General features: G+C 40.1%; 1 protein-coding gene across 1 annotated transcript in view; it reads right to left on the bottom strand.

Annotated features, from left to right (window-relative positions):
- Positions 1-2,491: 2,491 nt before the first annotated feature.
- Positions 2,492-22,738, bottom strand: part of LOC122767932 (tensin-2-like) — a 31,450-nt gene continuing 11,203 nt past the window's right edge. Inside the window, exons 4-24 of the mRNA XM_044023508.1 lie at positions 14,939-14,971; positions 14,393-14,442; positions 14,100-14,283; positions 13,349-13,399; positions 13,088-13,210; positions 12,640-12,704; positions 12,164-12,247; positions 11,958-12,070; positions 11,500-11,560; positions 11,179-11,254; positions 10,799-10,928; positions 10,003-10,068; positions 9,188-9,304; positions 7,295-8,668; positions 6,591-6,741; positions 5,525-6,390; positions 5,278-5,409; positions 4,210-4,299; positions 3,239-3,316; positions 2,920-2,997; positions 2,492-2,724 (exon numbers count right to left, since the gene is read on the bottom strand). Of these exons, the coding sequence (XP_043879443.1) occupies positions 2,492-2,724; positions 2,920-2,997; positions 3,239-3,316; positions 4,210-4,299; positions 5,278-5,409; positions 5,525-6,390; positions 6,591-6,741; positions 7,295-8,668; positions 9,188-9,304; positions 10,003-10,068; positions 10,799-10,928; positions 11,179-11,254; positions 11,500-11,560; positions 11,958-12,070; positions 12,164-12,247; positions 12,640-12,704; positions 13,088-13,210; positions 13,349-13,399; positions 14,100-14,283; positions 14,393-14,442; positions 14,939-14,971 (4,155 nt within the window). The remainder of the gene's footprint in view (positions 2,725-2,919; positions 2,998-3,238; positions 3,317-4,209; positions 4,300-5,277; positions 5,410-5,524; positions 6,391-6,590; positions 6,742-7,294; positions 8,669-9,187; positions 9,305-10,002; positions 10,069-10,798; positions 10,929-11,178; positions 11,255-11,499; positions 11,561-11,957; positions 12,071-12,163; positions 12,248-12,639; positions 12,705-13,087; positions 13,211-13,348; positions 13,400-14,099; positions 14,284-14,392; positions 14,443-14,938; positions 14,972-22,738) is intronic.

Here is a 22,738-nt window from a genome sequence, read left to right as displayed (position 1 = left end):
AGCGTGACTGTAGCCGAGTGACCTCTCCCTTTATGTTCGCACCTCATGTCAGGCACAGGCAAAAGCAGCGCTTCCACGTGTGCATCGATCTCTGCACCGCAGCACTCTGCTCATCTCAAACACCAAAGGGAACGCACCTGCCTGGAAGTGTGTCTCTGACACAAGGCCTGCAGGGAATCTCTGAGGCGTGTTGTGGAATTGATGTTTCCACTCCTATTCATTTATAGCCAATAATGTAAGAGCCGAATGAATATAAATGTGGAGAAGGGCCTTGTGTTTAAAAACGAGTGATGAAGTGACAGATGTGACAAACGTGACTTCAAACGGTAAATAGGTGCTTAATAGCTAAGCTAATTTATCAACTTTTAGAGTAACAATGCTGTGATGATATAACTTAAAAAAAAATAAGATTCAAACTGTTATTACATTTGTTGTAATAAGTGTAATTTTGTAAACCATGTGGTGCCCGTAAATCCTTTTATTGGAAAACTGACACTTTTTTCCAATATTCCGTCTTCAGTTAAGTCCAACAAGAAACCATCTGCAATTGCTGTAAAAACAATGGCTACTGATAATAACATAAAAACTGCTGTTTTGTTATGAAATTGTTACACCCCCAAAGTTAGGCCTTGTTTGGACTGCATCCCAAATATATCAGAATCTGATCTTACAGACCAACTTAAAACACTTTGAAATCGTATCTGCGCGACCGAGATGTTCAGATTGAAATGGATCTGTAAAAATCCGATCAGAATCACATTCGAAATCACCTCCGCATGTGGTTTGAATCAGCTTTGGACAAATTGGATCTCATGTGTTTTTTAGCTCTCCAGAAAAATCAAGGTATATACAATCTGGATATACAGTACTTAAAAATCCAATTTGGGCTGCAGTCTAACCAAGGCCTTTGTAAATCACCCACCAACTTTTAAGCTACTTGTTGGACTGTTATGCAATTAACCTTCAGACACTCAGACAGACATTTCTTGCTTGGATATTATTGAGTGTCAGAAATATTATATAACATCAAAAGTCTGGCATTGTGAGGCTCGTTCAGATATGGTTACGTAGTTTACTTCCAGTTCCACATCATGAAAAGGCCACGATGAGCCACGACAAACATACAGTAAAACGAAGGAGGAAACAGGAGGAAACAGACAACCAAAGAAATAAAAGGTGGCGTTAAACATGCTGAAACTTCAATGCACATCAGAAACACTGACAACTTAAACAACAGAGCCTGCCAATTTCATCAGTGTCAGGTGTCCTTGTTTATAGTGATTTATGGCAATCAAAATTAACACGCTAATGATTTATTGATGTTAGATTTTCTTTGACTTCAGAATGAGCCGCCTCATTTTCATTGAAACACTGAATATGGGCATCGTGTTTGTTTGTTTGTAATTCTTCACATGAAGGTAGGATTAGGCGAGCTAATGTGGTAATCAGCAAAACATCATTAGCTGAATGATGCCGTGTCATATGGAATATTTACATCAATCTCTATTATCCTTGTTAAATGGAGTGAGACTGGGAAAGCATGGGTATTACGAGATCACTGCTTTGATTGACGAATAATACGATTGACCTCCGTCACAGAGGGGTAAACAGACAAGAAGAGACAGGTACAATACAAAGAGACAAGGACAAGGTCAAGACACATGTACAATGGTGTTTTTAATCCACCTCAGCAACAACACAGACAGGAATACTGGCAATAACCTTACAGTTACATTTTGTAGATGGAAGGGACCTATTTTGTGGATAAAAGTCCTTATTTATATGTCTGTTACATTTCATAAAGGATCTAGGATGCAAGATCTGCATATTTGATATGATAGAGATTTTTACTACCTGACGCAACCCTCCAATTTACTGGGGCTTGAGACCAGCACTTGGTGTACACTGAATGTGGCCCCCCTGTGGCTGGGGTCAATTAGAGTGGCCAATTAACAATTAGCAATGGAGATTGGGTACCTTGCTCAGGGGCACTCCAGCCCTTGACCTCGACCATGGGCTGCCCATATATTTCAAAATGGAATGTAAATTCTAATTTACATATCTATAGGTATTTGTGGTGCTTTTTTGACATACATGTGGTATATGTCTTTGCATTAGTATCATTGATGTCCTCATAGTCGAGTGTTCACATTAACACATGGTGTTGAACAGCCAATTTTTTAGAGTATTATAGATACTTTAGATACTTCTTAAATATCTAGCTGCCAAATATAATTTCTTAACATTTTAATTAATTTTATTTCCAGATATGTGACATTACCATTTTATATTTGTACTAACCAACATCCAACTATTAATCTTCTGTTCAGTCTGTTCCTGTTGCAGTCAATTACCGATTGATCGCTTTAACAGAGGCTCTGTTCAGTTCCTCTAAGTCAGCACAGAGTAACATTGAACCAGCATGGACTCTCTAACTGAGGAAGCTAAATGGATCTCAGCCCAGCCAGGATTACTGAAACCTGTGATTTTTCTACTGTGGCCTGTCATTAACAGTGTTGTTGATATGTAGTGAGGCTGCAGTGTCCAGGATGCACCTTCTTTTGCTGTCCGTTAGAGTGATTCCCTGAGACGACACTTTGAAGTGAACCACTGTTGCCACTGGACGTGGACTCAGAGCCAAAGTGCACTTAGTTGCCTTGGAAACAGCCTCCGGTCCCGTCAGAGACTCGGTTTCCACGGAGTTCAAGTAAAGCACGTTACAGGCTGTTTCACAAAATGACAGGAAAACATGGATTAGTAAAGAGTAAAAATATCTACAGTGTGGGTAAGTCAGGGGAAAGTAAATATGGCGCTTCAGCGGTCTCTGCTGGTGACAAGACACAACTGCACTACATGTGAGTCCTATGAAAGTTCATATGACAACAAAACCACCAAAAACAATTGAGACTCATGTGATACCTGCTCCTTGTTTGAGGAGATCAGCTGCTGTGCTGGTGCTTGTTGTACTCTGCGTCTCTTGAAGTTCCCCAACCAGATCTGCAACATCAAAATCTTCAGTTTCACAACTGCTGTGTCACTTACTAAGAACCCTGTCTATAACTATTCTAACGACAACTAGTCTTTGAAGAGTAGTAATTAATTCCTCCTTAAATAGTAGAATAATTTGAAAAGACAGATATTTAATCTCAAAGGTACAGTGTGTACAATGAAGCAACAAATATTGATGTACACATTGGACCTTTAAAAATACACAGATAAAGATAAACACTGATATTACCTTTTTCTGGGATACGAAGGGCACAAGGTAAAGAGATGGGAGTGATTGAATGCTGATACACCAGAGCTGATAAACTCCCTGAAACAGAAGACAGAAGGACAAAATAAAGGTACAAACACTGTGTATATATAATCAACGTCACTTTATTAGGTACACCTGTACATACATGATCTAGACGACCTGCTTAAGTTCAAACCCAGTATCAGCATATGGAAGAAATGGGATTTAAATGACTTTGAATCACGTATAAAACGGCAGTTTCATGCAGCCGTGCTGGGATGACCCCGCCCACGTTGAGGAGGTACTGCACTGTAATGAAAACCAACCTAGAGTCGAGCCGAGGCGGTACTATATAGTGGAAAAACTTCCTCAGTCTGGTCAGCAGGGGGTCAGTCAAGTGAAAAAGTCCAACTGTTTAAAATTGGAATTGATATATTGATATATAGAAGTGGTTGCTTTGATACGGAACGATATAGAGCTCACAATACATTTTTTTATTTATGATGCGAAATGAAGCTGCAAATTTTAAAACACAGAGAAACAACTCATTATAACTTGATATTAAGTGGTGGGGCGGCACATGGTAGACGGGCCGCATGTTTGAAACCTCTGCCCTGAACCATTCTTTCACAATTCAATCACTTGTCTGAATATGTCTAAAACCCACCTCAGTAAAGTAAAAATAGGTTTATTAAGTGGAGCTCATTCTTAAGCACGTAACTTTGTTGAACTTAGACCTGACCAACTGAAGCAACCACAGCAAGGTACCCAACCCCCCAGTGCTCCCCGGGGTCAAATAAGTGCTCGCTTTGTGTGTTTACTACTGGTTAAATGCAGAGGTCACATTTAGTATCAGTAATTGGTGTTTGTGCAGAAATGATTAATTAATAATAATTAATTCTTATAATATTGAAGAAAATAAGGAACTTGGAAGAAAGAAAGCAGCACTTTATGTCTACCAGACAACTGACCAAAGTAGGACTCATTCTGACAGCCCTTTATCTTCACTCCTCGTGGGCCGGTCTCGATGAGGAAGTGTCTCACCAGCTGTTCCAGAGGATCTACTGGGTGAGAGGAGAGAAAGAGGGTGATGAAAAGTCAGGCTTACTGGTTTGCAGCAGAGCATTAGTCATGAGAATGTATGATAAATCGTACAGAGAACACGAGTGACCTTCCTGACTTTATCAAAACCACATCATCATTCCTTGCTGTGGCTCTTTAAATTTTAGATTTAATACACAAACATAAACAAAAACAGACACAGTAAACCTATGATCCATTAGTAACATCTGCTGTTCTGGAGGCTATAGTAAATTTACATACACAAGCACGCATCATCATAATAATAATGGATAAGGCTCTGTCTCAAATTATGAAGTGGCAGAAAAAGCCCAGGTTAAACAGAAAATATTTTAATAGTACAGTTGTCAATGTACTTTGTACTGAGTTTTTTGTGTTATGTGCTGTATTTTCAATGTTTTGTTATTATTTTTTGTTTATTGGACTGTGAGTTCAAAATGAGGTCTGAACAGAATTGAAAATTGAATAGAATATTGATGGAGACTCTGTTCTATGCAAAAGTCAAAGTGAACTAGCATATAAAGGAGCCTGACTGTGAGAGAGCAAAATGAAACTCAGTCATCTACTCAATTTATCGAGGTTAGGTTTTTGTCTGTTTTGAGCAGCATAACTCAAAAAGTAAAGGTTTCTCCGGTCAGAATTTGTTTTTATTGCTTTTAATGACTGCTAAATACGACATTGCGTCACCCGAAAATTGTCAACTGTCTTAGAAGAAGAGTATTCTGCTATTTTAAGTTTTATTTCCTCTGCCAAAGAGGATGTGTGTGTTTTAACAAAATCTGTCTGTTTCTGAGCAGCATAAGTGTAAAAGTAAACTAACAGATTAGGATTAAATTTTCTGGGAATGTTGGCGGTAAAGCAGAGGTGGAAGTTTGTGCTTCCTGAGTGTTTTCTCCTCTTTGTGCTTTTAATGTGTCCATTGGCAGCCAGGTCATAATATCAACATTCATAATGAATACCTTTGCTGCCACTGGAATTGGCATTGGGAGGAGGGGTGGCCACTTTCAGGGCCAGACCGTACGCCCCCTGAAAGGAGTTACTGTCCCTGATGAGGAAAGTTCCAGGTTCCTTGTCCTTTAACACAGCTATAGCTGTGGAGAGAGGAAAACAGCAACATCTCTTACTCTTCAGTGCTCACTGAAGACTGACTTGCTTGGTAATACTAAAATATTGGGCACAAACACTGCTTTTGTATACAATCCTCACCTTGGTCTCTGGAGATGCCTGCTTTGTACCAGTACTTGGAGCTATCCTGGACAAATTTGGCATTAACCCGAATATCTGCCTCGTCTTTGGAGTTTGACTGTGCAGAGCCTCGTCTCTGTTGCCCCGCTGGAGGAGAGAAAGTAACGTGGTGTGCTGGGACTGGAGCTGAGGAGACTCTCTGAAGAGAGCTGTGTCCATTTTGAGATCCTGCAGTGGAGGAAAGGCGCTTCTTCTCTGGGAGTGGTGGCTGGACAGCGGGGATGGTGACTGCAGTGTAACCCGTGTATGGGACATGAGGGACGTTCAGTAAATGGTAGTAATAAGATGCTAATGGAAATGTGGGTGTGTTGTATCCATCTGGCACAGGTGACGGAGGTTTGTTGTCAGCTGAGCTGTCTCTGTCAGGAGTTAGTCTGTGCCCTGCTGCGTCTGTAGCCATCGGGGAGCGCTGTGGAGACGACTGAGGCTCTGGGGAGCTAACAGGAGAATTTGGGGATGTGGTGGAGGGGCTAGAATTGAGACTGGTTGAAGAATTAACGGTAACATTCCTGCTACAGATGGATGGGGTATCACTGGGCAGAGCAGAACCATTGAGCTGCATTTGGACAGGGGGGATGATGACTGCAGCATAACGGGAAGCATGTGACTGGTTAGATCCTTCAGCATTTCCTGCATTCTTAGCTGCACCAGTCTTACTGTCCATACTCAAATTCTGCTCACTTGATGACTGTGGGGTGTTTCCAGATAAGCTGACAGTATGGGTTTGTATGACTGTTGATGCTGTTGCAGTACTCAAGATGCTATTTGTGCAGGATTCTAGCTGTGTGTGGTTTTCCTGGCTTTGAGGAGGGCTGTCAGCAGTCACACTGGAGACATGACAAACAAAAAAAGATAATTATTTACAGATAAAGTAAGTAAGTTTTGGAAAGTATGGAATGATCTGACTGCGGAATGTGATGAACTGACATGTTTTTCTGTCTGTCAGTTGCATTTTCACACAAATTGTAACACATTGTGGCTCATGAATGAAACCAAAAATGAATGCATATCAATGGCTTTCACTCACCTATCTTCAGTGTGTGTGGGGCTGCTGCTACCGATGAGTGTGTAGTCATGATCAGAGTCCAGTCCAGGAGTACTTGATGGACCGTTAGAGTCTGATTTACCTTCTGAACCGTGGGATACATCATCCTCCACAACAGCTTTGGCTTTTTCCACTTTGACAGGAGAAATAAAACAAGACACCACTTATTCACCTTTAAACAGTCAGAAAAATGAGTTATATAATTAGGTATAAGAATAATAAATAAAATAAACATGTTTTTTCAGTGAAGCGTTGGACAAAAACATTATTACGATAAAACACTTTCAAAACTGTCAGAATTGATCATTATTGTGACAGAATATCAGTTAATTAAAGTTTTGATCATGAGTAAAAGTAAAAAAAAACACTTAAAGTGTTTGACTCTAACAGTTAGAAGAGAACCATTTCACAAATCTGAGGCAAACATTTAAAGATACAATATGAAAGATTTCTGCATGAAAATATCTAAAAACGATGTGACTAATGTTATATATTTTGTTGAGTAGTGTATTTAAATCAGCCAAAACATTTCCAACACTCATAGAAATACATGTTCTATTCAAATTGACCGCTTTGCCTTTAAATGACATTATCCGCTTAAACTGGAACTGTTATGAGTTCCAGGAAAAACCTATGAAATGTCAGAGTGAGGAAGGAAATACTCTATTTCAGTTTACATCATTCACCTTCACTGTGTTGCTGTTCTTTGGATCTAGAGGGAGTCTCAGGCAGCTGGACTCTCCCAGGAGACGGGCTATTAGCAGGCAGAGGTGAGGCCGACCCAGACTGGTATCCTGAGACATAACCCCGGCTCTCGTGGCTCTCAGCTGGGGACGACTGATAAGGAGAGCAGGGGCAGGAGTGGCGGGGCTGTGGAGGTGTGTGGTACCCACTGCTGGCTCCATCCCGCACATCCACCAAAGACTGGGGACTATGGTAGCTCTGGTGAGATGCAGGTACAAATCTGGGCTGTTCCTGGTTTGAGCCCTGACCCAAAGAAGAGTGACAGACCTGGAACGAAGGTGTGGCTGATTTGCACTGCCAGACCTCTGTGTCTCTCACCACCTCCCATGGATTTTCACTTTCCCACAGTGGGGGCACCTCTCTTGTTTGCTGTACCCCTGCTCCCTGGGACCATTGTAGGCTCTCTGTTTGGTCTGGGTGTAATGGTTGGAATGTTCTGACTGAGCCTCGCCTGTTGGAGCAGTCCCGACAGGGGCAACCAGAGGACTGTGTTGGAGAGCTGAAGAACATTTCCCTGTAAGGACTGGAGGGCAGTGACTGGTGGGAGAGATGAGTGGATGGGCTGTGGTTGGGATAATGGAAGAAGTGAAACTCCTCACCACTGCAGAGTCTGTTTGACATCGGGAGGGAAAGACTGTGTGGGTGTGCATGTTCAGGGGCAGAGTAAGGGTAGTATGGTCTGTGGAGACAGGGCAGGGGTGGGGGAGGGGGTGGACGTTCCCATGGTACCTCAGATAAAGGATGGGCACTATGACGATGGCAGAGTTCCATGTGAGCTGGATTCAGAGGAGGGGACACAGGTTTGGAAGGCAAAGCAGGAAGGGTCTGACTTTTTGGGTGCACTTTGGTGCTGTTGCAACGTCCGAGACAGTGACTGTTAGAAATGCTGGGCCCTCTCTCCCTCTCCAGTCCCACATCATTGCACTTTGCACTTGTTCGACTACAACATGAGTGCTCCCGCCTCAAGCCACCTGAACTTAGACGGTCTCCATCATCTAAAATTGCTGTCTCCCTATCCTTTTCTTTCCCTCTAGTTTTGTCTCGTGCTCTGGCTTCTTGACAGTCGGTGTTTCCTCTTTCGGGGCAGATTGTTGGTGAAATAGCATCTTGCAGTGGATCAGGGGGGAGCGAAGAGCGATTGGGATTACTGGTGAAGGTGGGAGGCTGCGGGTGGCTCAGAGTTTGGGGTTTCACTGTTGGGCTGCGAGTAAGGCATCCATTTGGAGATGCTGCCAAAGTGGTGGAGCCTGGCCCACGTCGCTTCCTCACCTGTGCGTACAGACTTCCATCCAGAGGGCCCTTCAGATGAGAGATGTCTGGTAAAAATAAGAAGGAAGTGTGTTATGTATGTTATGTTTAAGTGTACCGTCTTGCACTGGATTTACACGTATGCATTTGAGGCATCAATTTAAACGTCACTTTAAATGGAGCAGGATCAAGAGTCGCCAAACTGCAGTGTGTGTCTGTTGCTTCTCTTTGCTCGAGTTGCATCCAGAAATGTTGAACTTTCCAAGTGTCAGCCAAACAAATCCCATTAAGCATCTAGCTCAAACACTACACAGCCCAGACTGAGCTCTAGGACAAGATTGTTTTCCCCATTACAGATGTTTTTGTCGGGTTAAGTGCACCCAACGATGGCGGACATCACATAACCACTGCTTTCGCAAAACTAGCAACTCTAGCTACATAGTCAGCAATGACAAACTGCTCTGCTAACGTCTGTTAGCTACCTCTAACAGCAGACCTGCCCACTGTCGAGCATTTTGGTGATGTGTGAATCCAGCATGAATGCAATGCTTACTTTTTTTAATATTATGTATGTAAATACTTCTTACTCTCCATGCTGTCTTGGTGGTGTAGGTTGAAGTTCTCATATGAATCCCATCTGACCACAGCGTCTGAGGTGTTATAATCCACTCTGACAGAGGCATCATTCTTGCAATATTCCCGACCTTGGAAAACAGATATTACAATGTCAAGCAATTGGAAAAGTAGGCCCTGTTCAGATCTGGTAATAGCACTAAGTACGATTGTTCACACCTGGAATTAAAATGAGTCAGGATGCATCCTCTGACCACATGTGATCAGATCGGGATATGAATAGAAGGCATTTCAAATTATGTTTCTAACAAGTCTGACTACAGATGTGTCAGCTGTCAGCGTGTTTGAGTGTGCGTGTGCATCTGTATGTGTGAGTGCAACTGACAGAAGAGAGAGAAAAAGAGATGAGAGGAGCTTTAGTGAATTAAAGCTCTCTATTCATGCGGATATTTTCACCATTAGAAAAAAATAATCATAAATAAGTGTTGCTCTCCTGGTAGTGGCTAAAAATAAATTAACATATTAGTGCTGATGTCGGCTGAGGAGGAGGTCTCTAATGTGTTCTAGGGACAGATTACATGCATGTAGTTAAGGAATGTTGCCACATTTGTCTTTAAACCACCTCCAAATATGGTTTCAGTGATCAGATCTGAGGATGTGTTCAGGATAATAGGGAGCGGTCAAACTGACAGTGTGATCTGCCACTGATCAGATAACTCAAGACGGATGTTATTACCAGATCTGGATGTGATAGTGAAAGAGATTTGGAGGGTAAAATGTACCACACAATGCAGCAGAGCAACAGAACAGACCAAATGATAATATTCACCTTTCATTTTTTCTGGCCCATTTGAGAAGATAAACTCGACAGTAGCATCAGGGGGGAACCTGTCATCTGCAGAAGAGATTAACATAAAGGCAAACTAAAATATCCTGACTGTAACTAGGAACAGTGATGAAAAATACATGCAAACAAAGTGTAAAGAAGAAAAACCAACAAACAACAAAAAAGATTTGCTCTCTCTTTTCATAATAGAAATAAATAGGACATTCAAAGAAACTGACTGAAGTAAACAGAGCATAAGACTTCAAAGAAATCTATTTTTATTTTCCTGTGTGTGTGTGTGTGTATAAAATACAGCACTTTGTGCAACTGCCATGAACTCACTGCTTACTGAGCCATGCACAAGAAACTCTGTTTTATCACACGTGACACTGTCATTTGCTATTTGTCTCACAATACACAGAAACTGACTTAGGAATAAGTAGCTCTTGAATTATGCAGTCTTGTAAACAGTAGATATACTCTATATACACACTACCATTTGTTCAGTGTAGTATAGTCTAATTCCCAGAGACTGGGTCAAGATAAATTATATTGGTGTCACCAAATAAATTAGCCTTTTTTGAAAGATATCACAGAAATGGCAGTAAAAAATTGTCAAAAATGTTGCGGCATACCTCTTTAAAAATTAAGCCCCATTTCAAAGAGTGTGGGAGACAGTGACACAGTTGTTTTAAATCCCTCAGAACATTCTATGTGATTCCTTCATGACTGTCCAAAACTTAAAAATCACTGTCATCATATACTCTGCCAAACAACTGATGAGCCTGTGTTTGTTAACCTGTGCAGGCCACGTCCAGTTCAGTCTTTCCAAACCACAGCTGGGCTCCGTGAACAGTGCAAGTGTGGAACTGGACTCTGAAGACCACCTCCCTCTCTGATGCTCGACTCCGCCGGTGATAGCACTTCACCTGCGCACAAAAAGTCATGCAGAAAATGTTGACATTGTAGTTGAGTTTGAATTGATTTGCTCAGATGATAAAAAAGCAGATTTTCTTTGTAAATGCTGTGCTAATACGATGTTCATTTTATAGGAATAAATCAAGTAATAGTTTGGTAGTAATGACGAAAAATATGTGTGGGACATAAAAGAGTGTGTGGCGATGAATAAGGTTCCAGCCATTTCCAACCAGTGAGGAACAGTTCATTTTTGTTCCTCACCATAATGTCCCCCTTTAGCAACAATGCAGGCTCCATAGTCACACACAGCTTCCTCGCCCTGGAGCTCTGGGGATCACTGGACACACACACAGAATAGAAATGGTCATAAAACCAGTCAAAAACATGTCCCAGTTGAGTAAAATACTGGCAAACAACAGTAACTTCAATGTAAACACAGACCAGCCTATACCTAAACACAGACACTGGCCTATATAGACAACATCTGTCAAAGTAACAGGGGGAGGGAAAGACGTCTGCCCGCAGGAGGTGAGGAAAAAAAAAAGCTCAGTGGTTGAACTGGACAAATTAGTGTGTACTTACTATACGCCTGACGTGTAAACCAGCTGTAGAGACTGATAGATTTTCAGGAAGGGATAGAAACCTGTAAATACACAAAGATGTTTGGATATTAGTCATAAGACATCAAGTGACATTGTTTGTTCTATGGCAAATGCTGAACTTCCGGGGGAAAAACCTTCATCTGATAAAATATAAGAGCTAAATAAAAACAAATAATACACAAGTTCGCTTAACTTAAACTTTTAATGAACAAAATTAATGATGTGTCTCTGTGTCTATTTTTTTATTATTATAAAACTATAACTTATTTAAAATAAAAATGATACATTAACTTTATATTAGGGTAAAAAAAAAGGTCAAATATTGTTTTGAATGAAGTTTTGTTTTGTGAATTTCTGGACACAAAAATGACTATACCAATAATAAAAAATGACAAAAATCAGTCCCAACTGTGGTATACAAAAAAGTCAACAACTTACCTCCTCCAGCCTGGAAGTTTGGTAATGAGGGAATGAGGATCTGGTGGAGGAACATAGGACTGCTGTTCATTTTGATGGCACCTGACAGCAGGCCACTAAAGTAATAGATGTACCTGAAAACAATGAGGTGATGCACAGATATGACGACAGCATAGAGCAAGAGGAAATACATGAAAACAGAAATGTAGCTCGTATAATTATCTGACCTGTTGTGAGAGGGCTGTAGGGAAGAAGAGACTTTATCTTCACAGAACTTCCTCATGGCGAGTGTGGTGAGAGCCTGGTCTGCACTGTGGACACAACCAGCAGTGTAATATCTGGAAACCTTACATACAGTGCTTTATTCATTAAAAATGATTATGTTTATTAATACATTCTGCAGAGATATGTATTTTTTTTACTTTCGCATAATAAAACAAATTGATAAAAGTCTAAATAAAGGAAAAAAGAATAAAAAGCAGAAATATTAAACACTGGCAATATCAAAGCGAAATAAAAAGATCTCAGAATAAACTAAGATATACTTGGTAAGACATAATGTGAAAAAACATGTTTAAAGTCCTTTTTAAATGGTGCTAGAGTTGAAATGCATTTCTGATGGCAGGAGAAAATTCTGAATTAATCTTTACACATGTTGATATAGTGAGTAGCTTGTTACATTAATAAAAATACGTAAGATTACCCAGCGGATATCTTGCTGTAGTGCATGTATGCTGCCACGATGACGCCCGTCTTTCCTTTGTTTCCCTGTAAGGACACAAATCAAGGTGACTATGACGTTTTGTTTTGGGTTTTTTGTGCCATTGTGTTTAATTTTTTTTTAAAGGTCCAGTGTGTAAGGATGAGTGACATTTAATGGTGAGACTGTAGTTGTTTTTTATTTGCATGGTAAATAAATGTGAAAGGTCAGTTTGTCTGTTTGGGCTATTATAGAAACATGGTGGTGCAAGATGGTGGCATCTATAAAGCAAAGCCTTTGCCTAAGGTAAATATCAAAGCCTTTTCTAATGCTCCAATAAACAAACAATGCAAAGACAAGTATTATGTTCAGTTTCTGCCAATAAATCCTACAGTTACACACTGGACGTTTAACAGTAAAGTAAATAGATGCAAATTCAGGCTGCATAAACCTTGCAGTGGAGAACCACAACATTGCTGGGGTCAGCACTCAGCCAGGTCTCCATGGCTTTACAAATCGCACAGATCCTGTCCAAAGGTGGGGCATGAAGATCAGGCCAGCCATAGTCCTCCACCTAGATCACATGGTAAAATACTTTGGATAAATCATTTCATGACAATACCAAAGTGATCACATGTACAGATAATGTATTGCATTCTCCTACAGCGATGTATGTTCTGTTGTGTTGTCAGACAGATGTCAATCCACCTACCTTTTGGTTAAGTCTGGTGATGTCATGTCTCTTCTCTGACAGATTGAGTAGCTGTCAGAGAAGACACAAAAGTGTAAGCTATCATCACTAAAATCGCTGATCATTTAAAATGACCTATTCATCAGTGACCAAAACCAGCATCAATTATGAACAGCGACACAACAAATAAACAAAGCTTTTTTATTTATCTAAAATGAAACCTTAAACAGCAGCTATTACATTAATGGGTCCTTTTTACAGCAGCCATTTTGTCACAGTAGAGAAAATCAGATTTAAATAATCAAAACAATGACAGCTGAGTTCCTTAACCTCCTCACTTTCAGGGCACTTTCAGACTGTTCTGACCAATAGGTGAACATTATTAAACACTGATACAGCCATTACTGCTACTTGCAAAATAAGTCAGTTTGAATAGGAGACAAAGGTAGAATGAGCCACTTTGCATCACAAGTTTTGAGTTACAGGTTTTCTTCATTATAACATGATGTCGATTTTGTGAGTAACGTTTCTGTTCAGAGGAAAATAGACAATAAGTGCCGCACATATGAGTGGATACCCTGATTGACAGCTTGTACCATTCAATAGGTGTTTTCATTGCAGGTGATGTCAGTGTCCAAATTGCTCATCTCGAGTCTTAAAAATGGGAGTTTGTTATGCTAATGGCTGCTGTCCAAAAAGCCCCTGACATCCTTTTAGTGCAACCCATACAACATGGAGTTTATAAGTGTGCGACTTAAGTTTTATTACAAACCAGAAACTTGTCCTGGTGCTTGGATTTCAGCATGGAGGCGACTTCCTGTAGATTTCGGCGGTACCGCTGCTCCTCCAGGTCAGGCAGGAAGAAGACGGAGATGATCCGCTCAGTGATGTAGGTGAGGTCAAAGTCGTAGTGGTTCTCCATCACATGCTCCATTACTTGTTCCACACTTTTACTCCTGGACATGTGTGAGAACCCAATATCATTTCAGGGCCATTAAGTGATGAAGATAACTAACCTTTACATGCTTAATATTTTCTTTTGTCTTGATGTCTTATTTGTCTTACCTTGGTAATGAGCCTCTCTTCCTTTGTGATAAAGATTTTGTGGAACCTCTCTGAAAAACAAATAGATATATATATAAATATAAGATATTGATCAGCAATTATATAATACACTGCCAAAAAGTCACATACTCTAATATTTTGCTTATTGTCTGCTGGTTGAGCGTGTGGGGGCAGTGTTTTCATCGAGGCGTTGTATCAGTTGGTCAGGTCTAAGTTATATAAACTTTTCTGCCCAAATAAATGAGGTTAGCTGACATTTAATTAGCTGACATTTTAATATTGACTGATTTGAAACTTATTTTTATCATGATAACTTTCTGGCCAGCCCTACCAAAAAGATGGTTTAGTAAAACCTAGAGTGGAACCTGAGTTAATGTCGTCGGTAAGATGTGTTTATTGAGTTATTTCATGATTTGAACCTTGCTAATATATACGACCTTTTAGCCACATCTTTCCAGTCAATATGTAAAACATCACATAATGTAGTGGTGGTCTAGTGGTGGCCTAAGACTTTTGCAAATCACCATACTGTAGATGCAAACGTACCAGATCTGATGCTGAGGTGCAGGTGGAAGTCACCTGACAGGAAAGAAGGAACATATGGTTATATTTTTGCAGCAGTCACATAAATATACATAAGTATGTGTTTGCACACATGTAAATACACTGGGAATAAACTAAAAAGTCAGCTGCAGCTGGTTTGAAGAAAAGGCTGTCAGTACAGATTCTGCCTTTCAAAATGATGGACTAATAATACATATTACTGGAGAGACAAACGCACACACAGCTATCATATTAAGGTCTCTCATTGACTACCATTTATTTGGACAGCCTAAACAAAGAATTATCCCTAACCTTAATCATCACAACTAGATGCCTAATCCTAAAAGACCTTTAAAGATGTGAGGACCAGCCAAAATGTCCTCACTCCATATTTCTATATAATTTTGGTCCTCACAAAGAACACGCACATATACACAAACTGAAACAAATTTTGGCAGACTCCTGCCTGCATGTCTACCAAATGTAAAGAACATGAAGCTGGCGTGTGTGACTTTTTAAATACTTCTTCCTGGAACAACAGAATGATGCAGTTAAATAAGCAAAAGAGCTGAGAGTAGAGAAAGATACTCAATGAAAAATGTTTGCGTGTGATTTGGTCTGTCTTCGTGCCTCGTAAAGAAGCAGGAGTTGGAAGACATGGATAAAGTCTACATGTGGCGTGCAGCTCTTCTACTCTGCTCTTGGGCCAAGTGTAATTTGCCAAAACCACAAACACACGTATACACAAAGAGAGAGAGTGGGAAGTTGAGGTCACGCAAACAGACTATACAGCCTGAACAGGTTCTTTTGTTCTGGACAGTTTATCATGAGGACATACTGTAAATTGGCCCTGTGGTGGTGAGGAGATAGGTGGTAAGTGATATGTCAGGACATGTTAACATGTCATTTCTAGCTCATTTGATGGTGTCATGAAATAAAGTGCCATAAGAGAATGAGGGTTTGAACGATTTAGGGAAAATAGGGTTTGTTGAATACAAAGTACAGCACAATAATTTACAAATAACTGTCCATAACAATCCAAATAATTTGCATTCTATACAAAATATTTTATATTAATAATATTTATTTGTTTAGGTATTATGAAGCAGAAAAATTGTAATCATTTCATGACCACTCCCAGCCCACCTGCAATACCTTCACAGTCCACATGGAGGCCGTTGAATAATAACAATAATAAAATGTGTAATGGAAATTGGAAAACATAGGTGAAAACTGAGGAAATAACCAGGAAGTGGTATCAAAGATTCAGTATCAGAGCATAGCTACATGTCGCGGCTCTCAGTGTAAACATCGATAGGTGACACCCTATCAACTTTTGACCTTTGAACCCCCATGACTGACAGCTGAGACGCCCTCTGGCCGGTGCTGACAGGTGTCAAACAGCAGGTTAACAGGTCAAATGGCTGAGAATTACAACAGAAACAACCCCAGGTTTGGTTTTTGCACCATTAACACCTCTCACACATGCCAATCATCCACACTCATCTTACAGATGATGTATCACATGTTTTCACTTAAGGTTATGATTTTACATTATTTTATGTTTAAAACGTAAAATAAACTAATATAAAAGACGTAAAGTAAATGACTTTTTTACTGTCACTAAAGCTGTATTTCCCTCCTTTTTTGTTATGGCCTTGAACAAGGTTATGACACAAGTTTTAATCTTCTTGGACAAAGATTTATCATGTGCACAGAAGATGCTTTCTTAATTCACAAACTAGATTAAAAACTCTATTGAATATAAACACAGTGGAGCTAACAGAGGGGGCACAGAGAAAATACTTTGACAGCCATGTGATCTACAGAGTAATGAGTACAAGGAGGAGTGAAGGGGAAGGGACAAGCTGTAATTGGTAACAGCACCACAAAATATGCTACTGCTGAACAGATCTGGGTCTTTTTTTTATATTGTGCAGCTGCACTAATATGGTTCATTTTTTTTTTTTTTCATTTTAACAATCTACTTTATATAGAGTAATAGTGATATTACAAAAAACTAATTTACAAAAATAGGTTACAATGTTGAAACGTTACAAAAACTATTCTTTGAAAAAACATCACTTATATTACCAAAAATTATGTGATGTTCTAAAAACATGTAACCAGCATTACAAAAACATTACTTACCTTACCATTTTTTTTTTTTTACAAAATGTCAAATGTGTTATTAATGTCACAAAAATGATGTACAAACAATCATTGTAAATACTTAAGTTCTTGAATGACTGGAAATGACCCTTTTGTCAAAAATAAATCACTAGGAGTGTATTTATATATAGGAGTGTATATTGATTTACTACTGAGTTAGTATTTGTTAAGGATGAACTCAATCTGAATATTTTCTTGACCCGTGACAATCAGCAATTTGTGTACCATAAATATGTTCATCATTCTGTTCGTGTAGGACAGGTGACAAAAAATATCATAAAACCTACGGTAGGAAATGAAAACGGAGGTCCAGCCATAGGACTAGGGATGAATTGTGTATTTGAAATGACTCAGCACAACTGTGTTGTTAAGAGCTTCATAGTTCATAAATGCTCTAAAATGACTGTATCGGACTAATATTGTATCTGTGCATACTCAAATTTGTGATATTGGTATCGAACACAAAAAAGTGGTATCGTCCCGTCCTTACATAGGACACAAACATACGTGTGCAATGTACCCATGTACAATCACAAATGTGCACGCAAAAGGACATCATATTTAAAGCTAGAAGCAGAGCGCAGCAATACGCAACAAAAAGACAGAGGGGGGGAAACAGCAAAGTCAACAGGATGCAATTTTCAACAGGATGTCAGCACTGGTCAACACTGGTTCAAACTTAACACAAACACACACATGCCGGGTGTATACATGTGCTTTTTGGTAGTTCTGCCAGCCTCAGGGTCTTCCTTAATGTGTGTGAAGTAAAGTGAGTGCTGGAGCCACTGTGAACTAAAGCCATCTGGTTCAGTTTGTCTTGTTCATCAGACAGCGTTTACTGAGGTGCCAGTGACAGCACTCAATCCCACCCTCAGGGAGTATACTGACTATTACTGAGGCCCGGTGTGTACAGTGGCTCAGTTCTCCTTGTTGATCGAGTGCACTTTTCATTCTGCAGATTGTAACACACAGAAGACTAACCTGTCCCAAGCATATCAGAAAATACAGTTGCCTTCATATAACAAAAAGGATGTCATTCTTTCTCGCAGAAACATGGTAGTGCAAGATGGTGGCCTCTGTATTCAAGGGTTCAACTACATGCACCAGCCACTTCATTAGGTACACCTGGTCAGCTGCATGTTACAGCCAATCACATGAAAGCCACTCACTGTGTTTTGCCATGAACACATGTTCTAGAGTAGACAGTAGAGTAGACATCTGGCATGGTTGTTGGGGTCAGGCTGGTCTGAGCATTTTAAGAAACTGCTGAAATACTGGGATTTTTAACGAAAACGAGAACATATCTGGTATGTTGCAGTCAAAAATGCCTTATTGATGCAAGAGGAAAAAGGAGAATGGCCACACAAGTTCAAACTGATAGAAAGGGCATTTTTAGGGTGCATCTTCCATTAGTTTCCACATGAGCTCAGGCACAGAGCATAATTTCACTGCCTTGAATTGTCACTGCTTTTTCCAGGCAGAGGAAATCCAACACAGAGTTGTGCTGCATGGAGCAGCTGACGCAGTTCCAAGAAGGCAGAATATAAATGTGAGAGTCTAAGACACAGGCCTTGCTGTGCCACATTGAGGAGGAGTGACTTTCACTCTGTCAGTTCCAAGCTGACATCACACTGTGCACAGGGATAAGTGAGTAAGCGTTCCCATTCCAAACTGGAAAAGCAAATTAAACATGTCTTATTCCAAGTTCCATACAGTCACAAAAAGACACTAATGCCCCAAATCCTCTAAAAGCTAAGTAAGACTTAAAGCTACAGTGCGTAACCTTTGGCACTTTTAGTTGTTGATGTTATTATTTTGTCACTGTTTGGTTGACATAAACAGAAATGATGTAACATAATTTGTTTGGAAAGTCCTTTATCTGAATACAGGCTCTGTCAAGCAATACTATCAGACCTGGCTGAAGTAGTGTTTGTGTGTATGCAGCACCATCCCATCAAACTTTTAAATTAAAATTAAAGGACACATTTTTTGCACTTCTTTGTGTTTTTAGTTGTACTTCATCCTGTTTGAAACCATCTTGCTTTCAAGGTGCAGTGTTGTTTTTGCATCTGTCAGTCTTGTCATAGTATATCACTTTCTGTGTGTAGCACTGGAATGTCACTGGGTGTCATGAGATCTAAACACAGCTATACAGAGAGACACAGAGAGATAAGCGTGGAGCTGATAGACTTAATAAGTACTGTGTGAACTTATATGACAATGGTTTAAATGTAGAGAATATTTTAAAGTTACACACTATAATTAAAGGTGCAGTGTGTGAAATGTATTTTATTAAATGTTGCAGCTGAACATCCCTCGCATCACCCTACCATTCCAAGCATGTTGGACACCTATCTTGCCTTCAGTTAGCATCAAAACTCAAAAGATTTTTAGTTTGTTCATTGTGGGCAAAACATATGATTCCAACATAAATATAAAAGGTTCATTCTGGGAGAGAGAAAAAACAACAATTCATATCACTGGGTCATTGCACACTAATAAAATATTAAGTATAATTATTTTATCTTCCATTTCTGCCAAATGAAAATAATTTCAACCATCTTTTACACACTGGACCATTTAGATAGACATAATTTTTTGGCATGTGCTTAAAGTTTTACCCAAATCAACAGAGGGCATATGTAGGTGTTGTTATTACTGAGGAGGATATACATGAAAGGGTGAAGTCCCCTCTCCTCTTACTGTCTCATTATCGCTCTATCATTTTCGCTCATTATCGCTCAACCTCTCTTCCTTTCCCTCTCATCTTTGATCCCTCATTTCACTATTTCCTACCCCTACTGCCAGTCACTCCCCCTTTCTTCCTCCTCTCCTGCCACCTCACACCCTCCCCCTCTCTACTGTCAGTGCCTGGGGAGACAGGATAGCCATAATCATCCCTAACATGAGAAACAAGAATTTGCTTCCCCCCGAATAAATAACATTAAATGACAAACAACACCTTGATAAGCAGAGCTTGTAACCAGAACAAGTCACTGTGTAACTGGTCTGGAGAAGCGGGGGAATGAGGGGAAGCATGGACAAGGCCTCAAAGCAACAGATCAATTGTCTGGGGAGTAGAACTATAGACAGCGCTCTGAAAAAAAGCCAGGAAGAGGAAGGAGGAGAGGCAAAGAGAGGGAAAGTGAGAGTTGCTGGATGGGAGAGGGAGAAAGAGAGAGATGTCAACAGCTGAACATGCCTCCTGACCACTGACATAGAGCAGAGAGATTTCACTGAGCTATTTTGATAAAGCTCCTTATTTTAGACTAAATGACTCTCAGAACACTCAAGAGCTCTTTCTGTATATTTGTCATCCGTCAGTCATCTCACAAATCCACTTGGCTTCCCCGCAGTAGCACCATTCAACATTATCAGCATCACTGCAGCATGACCACAGAGAAGTAGCATGCATTTATAGTCATTTGTAATTGAACAAACAAGCTGTGTGTGTGCGCACCGTTCTTGTAATATTTCATAATTATGAAGTACAATAAAGCAATAAAATTCAATTAACTATGGTAGTTATCTGCACACAGTATCATACCAGTGATGGTTATAAATGGCAACGACAACGTGACAGCAATAACTCTCTATGTACCTTAATCATGTTACACAGATACTCATCTGGCAGGATTTTCCATCCTTATCTACTTCAAACACAACCCGGAGTGATTTTCTTTTTAAGATCCCATTCTCCATCGAATTTGTTGTTTCTACCATCCTATTGATCTGTAATGGTGAGCCACACAGGACAACTTGTCCACTCAGTTCCCCATGGAGAGAAACAAAAGGTCGAAAACATGACTTGCTTAAAAACACCTGATGGAAGCGAAGCCACAGATCTACACCACATCTGGTCAGCATGTGACATTGCTGAATTTGTACAAAGAGAAGAGGCTTGCAAGATTGTTTATCCATTCCAGCCCCACTGGCACTGATAGCAACATGACTGTTACTACTATACTACTCCTTATAGGGTTCTAGTCACTATATCAATTCATAAGTCAGCACCAAACATTAGCAGAACAGCTGGCGTGTATGAGCAGACACCAGTGACCATCTGTTTTTCACTATACAACATTAGCATCCATCACATGACGCCGTAGGAAAGAGTCTCTGTCAGGTGCCCCTTTGTTCAGAGATGACAACATACATGTATACACAAAGGCATCTTTACACAGCGCTGACAGAGATTAATACAATATTCTAATCTCTAATCTCACTTATTTATGCATATACATCTTTGGGCAACCTTCATATTTAGTGAAAGTAGTGGATGAAGTGAAATTCTGTACCTGATTCAGGAAGCTCAACAGTGTTCAAAACAAATCCGTAGATCAGGTTAAAAATCTAGACAGAAATGCCAGCACCAATGACAGCATTGCATTCAAATGCAAATTCAAATGCACAGTATGTCATTTGTGCTGCAAGGGGTCTCTCAGTCAAAACAATAACAGATGTTTGATGATGTTGGGAAGCAGCATGGGATTGTGGGAATTGTTGTCTTGTTTGGTTCTGTTAGGTCATTTTTAGATATTTCAATACAGAATGATTATACATTATATTTTAAACTAAATGTTATATATTGTTTTGCAATATTTATTGTGCCTATGAAGTTTTCTGCTTTACCTACCCAGGGACAAAAGATGCACATTAGCTCCAATCCTACTCTGGTCTCTATAAATATACAAAAATGTAATTAAATAGAGCTAGATTGACTGCTAACCTGCAAATATAGTAAGACCTACCTCATAAATAAGTAAATCTTATGAATTCACTCTCCAATATTAAAAATTAAAATCTCTGAGGTTTGTTTTGTAGGTCACAAGTAGAGTCTCTGCACTTGCCTCAATCACACTAAATTAAATCCTCAGTCTTAGCAAATCAAGAGCTCCCCAGCTGCGCCTTTAATGAGCTAACGTGCACAATCACATGCTGCATTAACAGAGCAAACACTGTGGACATCAGATTGCAAGTTGGTAGAAAATGAATACAAATAAACAAGACGAGTCAGAACTCAAGTGCTGAGTATGAAGTGAAGCAATATTTCATGAGTAAAAAACAGAGCAGAGTGTGTATTTACCTCTCAACAAGCAGCTTCAGTCCTTCCCTCTGCCTTTTAGCAGTCCTGTCTAAGAGTGTGATACACCAGTTCTCTCTCTCTCTCTCCCTCCCTTTTACCAACTCTATCCTTGCTCTCGTCACCAACTCACTTCACCTCCCTCCTTCTTGCAAAATGACACACACTCACATGCTCAGTGCCAGGCAGCAGCGCATGCAACATAACTTTCCCCCCCTCTCTCCCTCTGCCTGTGGGAGAGAGGGGACGCTTTAGACCATGTCAACTGTGCATGTGCTTTGCCTTGCATGTGCACTAACAACAAAAACATCAATACTGCATGCAGCCAGCAGACACCGAGCAGCGCTGCTGCTGATGTCCTGTGACCTTTTCAGTGGCCCGGGGCTCAGAGAGAGGTAACAGCAGGCAGAGCAAAAGTGGCAACAGGACAAAGAGGCAGAGTTAGATGGTGATGGTGTTAACATGAGAGATGATGCGTTAGTGGTGTCGATGTATGATGATGGTATATTACACACACAGAGAAGTAGGAAAGCTTTTACATAAGATAT

Source organism: Solea senegalensis, linkage group LG4 (assembly GCF_019176455.1).
Source record: "Solea senegalensis isolate Sse05_10M linkage group LG4, IFAPA_SoseM_1, whole genome shotgun sequence".
NCBI lineage: Eukaryota > Metazoa > Chordata > Actinopteri > Pleuronectiformes > Soleidae > Solea > Solea senegalensis.
This window is presented reverse-complemented; position numbering and strand designations above follow the sequence as displayed.